Raw genomic sequence first — 8444 nt, 5'->3', positions numbered from 1 at the left:
TTCTCCTTCTCCTTCTCCTTCTCCTTCTCCTTCTCCTTCTCCTTCTCTTCCTCTTCCTCCTCCTTCTTCCTCTTCCTCCTCCTCTTTCCTCTTCCTCCTCCTCCTCTTCCTCCTCCTCCTCCTCTTCTTCTTCTTCTTCTTCTTTTTCTTCTTCTTCCACCTGTTCTGACTAGCCTGTCCAAGAAAGGAACACAGGAGTGATAGGCTTCCAGAACGAGGCTCCTGATTGGTTACCTAGCTTGAGCCATTCCGAGCCAGACCTCTTGGGACATTTAAGAGGATGGATAAGCCCAGGCCAGAAAGTCTTCAGACATGACTGAACACTGCTGTTATGAAGAGAATCTGGGGGATCATTGTTAGAGAGAAGGAGAAAGCAGATCTTAACTTACCAATGGAGACTCCATTAGTGTTTGTTTCTGAAAGTATTTCTGGGAAAAAATAATTCAATTAAAATACGTCTAAGTCATTAATTAGTCCCACATGCAGATTGTTATAGGAAGTACTGTCCGTGTTTGGAGGCTGAAGACCCTAACCATGTGTAACATCCTCAGACCGCAGAGCCAGTCTTGTTCACTGGCCACAAAAACTGGTCTTGTCAAGATTATGTCTTTCAGGCTTCACTAAGATAATGAATAGAGAATCAAATCTGCAGCCAAAATTTTTAAAGAAACCAAAAGTAACTTAGAAAGGAATTATTTTTCAGCTGTTTCTTCCCTCAGCAACCTCTGGAGCCATTGACCCCAGCTTTTAACACTGAGGTTTTCAGACTCCTTAAACAGTAGACGATTTAGAATGAAATAGAATGAAAAATTTAAAATTAACAAACGCAAAAATAATCTTAATATTCTAATTTAACATTCTGCCTTGACACAAGTGTACTTCAGTATACTACGAGATTGGCATTTATTTAAAAACAAACAAAACAAAACAAAACAACCTAGGACAAGAGAAAAATGTTTAAAGGACTGAGGCAAAAAAAGCAAAAACTCACTTTAGGTTTTAGGTTGGGGAAGCTTCAGGGGCAGACTGATGCTTAGTCTATCCAGGGTCCTGAGGTTCTGCCTTCAGCATCACACACACACACACACACACACACACACACACACACACACACACACAGAGAGAGAGAGAGAGAGAGAGAGAGAGAGAGAGAGAGAGAGAGAGAGTTGTTTGAAGTTTAATATTTTATAAGGGAGCAGATACCATGCTGTAGACTTTGACTTGTTTTTTCAGAAAGCAACCTTACTCTAACATGGTCTTATCTTGCGTCTATGGTGATTAAAGTGGCTTCTCTAGCCTTTGGGGAAAAGACAATTGAAAGTTTTAATGGAAGCTGAGAAGAGTTGGATTGTACTATAGCACTTGTTTCTCCTTCCTCCTCCCCTTTGCTCTTCTCTGGAAGTCTTAAGTATCCAGTTCTCTAATCTGTACATTGTAGGCACGTTTTAATATTGTGTTTTATATTTAAAATAATATAAGGTACTTGAGCTTTTATCCTTAGTGAGGAGAGAACCCGTGTGAACACCAAGAGACGGAACAGTTAGTGACACATCTTAAATGCTTACGAGGTCTGAGTGTGTGCATCTTGCCACACAACGGTCCCTACTACATCTGATACACAGCAGATGGGGAATGAGGAATACTCGTGACACCCATCATCTCTTTTGTCTCTCAGCTGTGGTCTGATGTGGGGCTGCATAAGGGTATTCTGGGTCATGGTTGAGCAGTTGCCTAGAACCCCGAGACTCTGGGTGAGAACCGGCAGGAGTTTGGTGTGCCCCAATAACCCAGGGTCCTGAAAAGCTATCTAGTCTCCATAGAATTACATTGTTCAGTCACGTGGGCCAGCCATTACAGCCCCTCCCAAAGTGCACAGGTAGAGGGCGTGACTACAGGTCTCAGGCCCTAGGGATTTACATACTAAAGAAGGCCAGAGAGTGGAGCAAATTAAGCATGCCTCCCCAGATCCTCCCCCTTTCTCTCTCCCTATATAACTCGGGACTGCCCTGAGTTTTACGGGGTTACTCCCAGATCCATCCACCATCAGCCATGACAATAAACCTTTTGGAACCAAGGACTTCCTCATGTCATTGGGGCCTGCCGCCGCCAAAGCCTCCAGGCCGCTGGAACATTAGATGTTCCTCCGGCATGTGGGACTTGCCTCAGCGTGGAAGCCCACGGGGACTCCACAGCTGAAGGTTAACTAGGTACCCATTTTGCTTAGTTTAGATTTAGACATTAAAGTTAGAGAATGGCTTGTATTTCTGTCAGGTAATAAGAACACTTTTATCAGGCAAATCCTGATTTATTTTTCCTTTCTGTTTATGAAAGCTGAAAATAGAAAAGTTTTTCATGAACAAGAGGTTGAAAAATGCCTAGTGACCCTCCTGGGATCTGACAGCGATGGGACCAAGATTGCTGCTTCCCAGGCTATTTCAGCCATGTGCGAGAACTCCAGCTGCAAAGAGTTTTTCAACACCCAGGGTAAGCAAACCAGAGACCACCATTTTTGAAGGCTGAGGCTGTGTGGATGCTGTGCTCAGGCTGTGTGGATGCTGTGCTCAGGCTGTGTGGATGCTGTGCTCAGGCTGTGTGGATGCCACACTCAGGCTGTGTGGATGCTGTGCTCAGGCTGTGTGGATGGGTGTGGAGTCAAGGCTCACACTTGTTTCTCTGCAGGGATTCCACAGATAGTTCAGTTGCTCAGAAGTGACAATGAGGAGGTGAGGGAAGCAGCTGCACTGGCCCTGGCAAATCTGACGACCAGCAGCCCTGCAAATGCCAAGTAAGTGCACTAACCTTACTGGGCCAGCGCACCCTGATCATGACATTTGGCTTTTAAGATGATTCCATATTTTTTTAGGTAATCTGACTTTTGTGGTTCTTTGTGGTCTCTTACAAAAGTAGTTACCTGGCTCATCTCTCACAAAAGAAAACAAAACAAAACAAAAAACAAAAAAACAAAGACTGTTGAATTTTGTTGGGAAACTGTGCAAACCTTATACACAGATGGCAAGTTAAGTCTTTGTGTGTGTGTGTGTGTGTGTATTTACATGCCCATGTGTATGGATACATGTAGAGTCCATGCATCAGACTCTGTCACTGCCCACTTTGTTTTATTCAGTTTTTATTATTTTATGTGTCTAGGTGTTCTGTCTGCTTATATGTCTATGCATCATGTGAGTACCTGGTGCCCACAGATGCCAGAACAGGGTGTTGGATCCCCTGGAAATGGGATTACAGACACTTATGAGCAGCCATGTAGGTGTTGGAAATCAAGCCTGGCTCCTCTAGAAGAGCAGCTGGTACTCTAACCATTAAACTACGGCTCAAGCCCTAATTTCCATTAATTTTTGAGAGTCTCCCACTGAACCTGAAACTCTCTGATTGAGCAAACCAGCAAGCCTGTGAGCCCTAGGGATCCTCCTGCCCCTGTTCCCCAGTCTTAGAATTACAGGCCTGCACTACCATGCCCAGCACTTTTCATGGGTGCTGGGATCCAGGCTCAGGACCTCATTCTTGTGTCGCAAGCATGTTACCAACCGAACCATCTTCCTTCCCCCTTTAACTCTTATAACTTTCACTTCCTATGCAAGTGAAGATAAGCAGTGCTAGAAATATTCCTGATAACGTTATTTAGAACAATTGATAAGTCGTAAAGAGTTTAAAGATCAATTTAGAAAGGATTTAAGCATTAGAGAAATGGGAACATTTTAAACTTGAACTAAAATCCGTGAACATGAAGAAAGGCTGGGTTTCTCCTGATTAGCAGCAGTGTGGAATGTGTTCTGTAATCATTTTTAAAAATAGTTATTGAAGTAGTCCATCACTAATGAGACCAAGACTCTGCACGCTTAGCTAACTTTCCAGGATGCATTCGTGTGTAAAGAGCTGATCCGGAGACTGACTGCAGGTCTGTCAGACTCCAAAAGGCAAGCTCCTTCCTCTACAGAAGGTAGCAGCTCCTTCCTCCACAGAAGGTAGCAGCTCCTTCCTCCAAAGAAGGTAGCAGCTCCTTCCTCCACAGAAGGTAGCAGCTCCTTCCTCCACAGAAGGTAGCAGCTCCTTCCTCCAAAGAAGGGAGCAGCTCCTTCCTCCACAGAAGGTAGCTCAGACTTGCAAGACAGGAATTTCCTGACCTTGGCTTTTGTAAGATAATCCTTTGCATTCCTGCATCTTACTTGGTATGCAAACTAAATTTACTTCTTATCTTTCTTTGCTTGTGTACACGTGTGTGCATATTCCTGTGTGTGTGTGTGTGTATGTGTGTGTCTGTGTGTGTCTGTGTGTCTGTGTGTGTCTGTGTGTGTCTGTGTGTGTCTGTGTGTGCGAGTGTTCTGGCTAAAATTACCCTTCCTAACTTGAAGCATATCCTCCTAGTCTCCTCACACAGCCATTTTCTTGCCCTTTCTTCCTCTCTGTCTATTCCCACACACATTTTATAAGACCTTAGTGGAATGAATAAAATCTAGCGATGCCCCTTGTAAACCTAACAGCTGAAGCATCAAAACAAAGAGTGCTCCTCTCTCTGAGGTCACCGTTTTTATTGGTGACATTAAAACCTCCCTGCTGCCCATATCAGTTTACATATTCTCTAAAATAGTTTTCACATGCCTCTAGAGTGTACACGCGTCTTGATATGGGCCTGGCCTCTATAAATTAGCTCTGTATAAGCCTGAAGCTAGTCCTTTGAGGGGCTGCCTTCAGATTTGCTCCGGAAGCTATTTCTTTCACAGATTTTTGTTGTCTTTGTAGTTTCCACTTCAGAAATATAGAATCAGGGCTAGAGAATGTCTCCTTTCTCTACTACAACCCACTTTGTCTGTGTGACTTAGTGTGAGGTGAGAAGAAGCTCCTCACCTCCTACAGGTGCCCCCCCCCATTCCTTCAGCCTTTTCTCGTTCATGTTTAATAAGGGGTTTATTGGTGTTCTCTGATATTTATTTTTCTTTGAGCTAAAAAATACTGTTTGAAAGCAAATATTTAACACATTAGATTTGTTTATTTTATTGGTGTATGTGTATGAGTGTTTTACCTGCAGGTATGTGTGTACAACCATATTCATGACTGATGCCCTGAAAGCTCAAAACAGGGCTATGGGTGCCCTGAGACTGGAGTCACTGATGGCTGTGAGCCTCCGTGTGGGTGCTGGGAGCCAAACCCAGTCCTCTGATAGGGTAGCAAGTGCTCTGAACTGCTGAGCCAACTCCAGCCCCACAGTAACTATTTTTTTAACGTAAGTCAGAGTTGATATATTTGTGCCAGATGCTGAAAACTGGAGTCAAAAAGGATCCCTGTCACCCAAAAGTAAGGAAGACTGCCAGACCAACATGCATGCCTTCTAGAATGTTAATCACTTAATGTATTAATTATAAAGTCAAATCCAACAGAAATGACAGCAAATGTGACTGGTTGGTTTTGAGAGAAAATCCTTTCTCCTTGACTTTTTCTCCACCAGTTTAGCATAACCCTGGCTTCCCGAGGCCCACAGAATCCCTTTTTTGGAAGCAAGCTCTTTCACTAATACTCTCCCAGCAGGAGCCATGGTACTGCTGGGGGCTGAGTTTGTTTTTCTAATTGCTTTCTGTGTGAAGGAAGGAGGCAAAGCCAGAGCTGAGTCCAGGTGCATTTGAGAGCTATTCGAACACCTACTCATTTCTAACCTAATTCGTAACAGTGTGCTGTAACCTCTGTAAGTGCGACGGGTGTATCTTGCGGTGACCTGTCTCCTATATTCACATCTGACATGCCTAAATTGAATTTCTAATTCTTTTGTAAAATAATAGTATTTGCTTATCCTTGAAATTTTTTTCATAGAATATATACAATGTATCTTGATCATATCTACCTCTGCTATCTCTCTCTCTAATCCCTTCCAAGACAGCATCCTCATTCATACCCTTCTCTACTTCAACTATCTGTCTGCCTCTATGTGTCGTCTGTCTGTCTGTCTGTCTACTGAGTCACATTATTGCTACCCATAATGGGAATGGGTATAAGGTTATCCTCTGGGTCATGAGCAACTTACCAAAGTCTACCCTTCTCCAAAGAAAAGAGATTGATTCTCCCTTCTTTATCAACTGTGAGCTGCCAATAGTTCCTCAGTTAGGACCTCTGAAGCTCCTCCCTCCATGCTAGAATTCTTAATCAGTGCGATTTTTGTGCACATAACCACAGCTACTGTGGGCTCACATGTGCAGCAGCTGTATTATGTCCAGAGGACAGTATTTCCTATTCCTCTTTCCTTTCCCTCCCCCCAACTCTTACATCCTTTCTGTGCCCTCTTAGGAAATGTTCCCTGAGTCTTGGGTGAAGAGGTGGATGGCGGTGGGCTGGAGCAAATATCTCATCCAGGGCTGACACTCACAGCTTTTTCATTCTCACATTTGGGACATTTTCTGGAGTTAGATGCTTATTTTGTAACCTGAGTGGTATATGGATAATCAACTCAACTATACCAAGTCAAACAGGAAAAAGAAAAGAGGAGGAGGAGGAGGAAGAAGAGGAGGAAGAAGAGGAGGAGGAGGAGATGGCCGCACAGTCACCACCATACTTTAAGGTTACTGTTTTTGCAAAGGGACAAATGCTTTTTTCATTCCAATTTTTATGACCTAAAAATGAAATTGTATAACCTCTGTATAATCCAGTTTCTCATCTATTACATCTGCTCTCAGCCCACCATGCGTCTTGCTTCTCACTAGGAACACATTTCCCTGTGACAATAATGAGTGGATGAGAGACTTTCTCAGCTGCATTAGCAAGTACCCAGGCCGTCCAGACCCTTCTATGGAAGGTTTTCAGGCTTAAAGTCCTTTGGTCTCCATCTTTGAGGTGGCGAGGGGTGCTGTCTGTCAGGTTGTTCCTGTGAGTGTGACTTCATGGACACTCAAGCTTTCTGGACTTTTCAAATTTTATTTTTTTTCACAGAGTAACACTTCAAATAGTTGATAATGAGTTTAAATGAAAATTCTGAACCACTTCATTCTACCTTTCTGCACGCTTGCCCTGCGACCGAGGCAGTGGTGTGCGAGGGAGATGGCGTGGAGGGAGGGGAGGGTGAGAGCCAGGGTTGAACCTGTGATTGCAGAGTTTTCAATCAATAGTGCTGTTTTTAGGAAACTTTAGGGAGCATGGGGCCACTCAGGCCCCATAATGCTGATTCTGGAGGGGCAGTCTCCTGGGGGTTCCAAGGATTCTCTGAACCTTTTATTGCCAGGTTGAATTCATTCACCTTCATTCTGCATGGACTTGGCTGTCTGACTCTTTAACTTTCCCTGCCAAAATGCTCTTCAAATCCCTGCCTTTCTGGGACTCAGAAGCCCCAGTGCCATGTAACTAGCCATATCCAACTTTATATGGAAGCTGAGGTGGAGAGGCTGCGTCTCCAGGTCATGCTCTAGTTCTCAGAGGCCATTTCTAGCCTGCCTGCCAAGTTCTCTAAATGAGATATAGTTTACTTCATTAACAGACAAATTAACGTTGTGGGGAAAAAAACAACTAAGAGTTAAAACAGGCTATAAAATATGTTCTAGAAGTACTTTCCAGTTCCAGAAGTATTTTGCCCAAGGTGTTTTGAGCTGACAATCCTGTTGCCTAGAGTGTTTTTCTAGAAAGCCAAATCACTGTTAAAGTATCACCTTAGAAAAGCATTGCTACCATGTTGAAACACTGCTGGCTCTCACCCCTCAGGCCACTCCCGCCCTCATTCTCTTAGGGCCTCCTATCAGGTGGTTGATTGCTATTTATATTGCCTCCCTCTAACACCAGATCCATGGAGGAAGCAATCTTTTTCACTGATTCATCGACACATTCCAAGCATCTAGAACAGCGCTGTTCCACAGATAGGCGGGGCTGGGGGTGGAGGTGGGAGGAGATGATATGTATATAGAAAGAAAATGAACCCAAAGTGGAAAATGGGGAGCTTAGTGTGATGTTAAATCACAGGGTAGACAAAGCCAGGAAGCCTCCATAAACTGGGACTGATGAAGGACCAGAGGAAGAGAAAACCCAGTGAAAGCCGTCTCTCTCACTAATGGAGGGAAAGCTCCAGTCAAAGGGCTGAAGGGCAACCTGCAGATCTCCAGCAAATCCTACAAAGATCTCCAAGTTTGTATTTGCCACGGGTGGCTGGACACTCAAGAAGTCGTCTGCGCCTCCATCGGGCTTGAGTCAACTATTCCGAAGAAACCTGACCAACGCTAGTTCTCCAAACTTAAGAGTAGCAGCGGCTCCTAACGAAGACAAAAGCAGCCAACTGGAAGAATGGCTCCAGAGGCTTGTTGGAGGATAACAGGGGTACTTAGCCAGCCCCAGGTCCTTTAACGGAAGAGCCTGGGGTTTCTATAACCGGAAGCTGTGGAAATGCACCTGCTTTGAAATCAGGGTGTAGGTGGGTGTATCATAAAACAAACGAGAGAGAGAGAGAGAGAGAGAGAGAGAGAGAG

The 8444-nt window shown here is 44.1% G+C and overlaps 1 protein-coding gene across 5 annotated transcripts in view; it reads left to right on the top strand.

Annotated features, from left to right (window-relative positions):
• The window catches only part of Armc3 (armadillo repeat containing 3), an 87857-nt gene that overhangs the window by 39746 nt on the left and 39667 nt on the right, over positions 1-8444 (top strand). For all 5 annotated transcript variants that reach the window (XM_028764843.1, XM_028764841.1, XM_028764845.1 and 2 more), the window contains 2 exons: positions 2332-2484; positions 2680-2785. In XM_028764843.1, the coding sequence (XP_028620676.1) occupies positions 2332-2484; positions 2680-2785 (259 nt within the window). The remainder of the gene's footprint in view (positions 1-2331; positions 2485-2679; positions 2786-8444) is intronic.

This window comes from Grammomys surdaster, unplaced genomic scaffold, assembly GCF_004785775.1.
Source record: "Grammomys surdaster isolate TR1022 unplaced genomic scaffold, NIH_TR_1.0 146, whole genome shotgun sequence".
Classification (NCBI taxonomy): domain Eukaryota; kingdom Metazoa; phylum Chordata; class Mammalia; order Rodentia; family Muridae; genus Grammomys; species Grammomys surdaster.
Note: the sequence above shows the minus strand (reverse complement) of the source record. Positions and strands in the feature narration are given on the sequence as shown.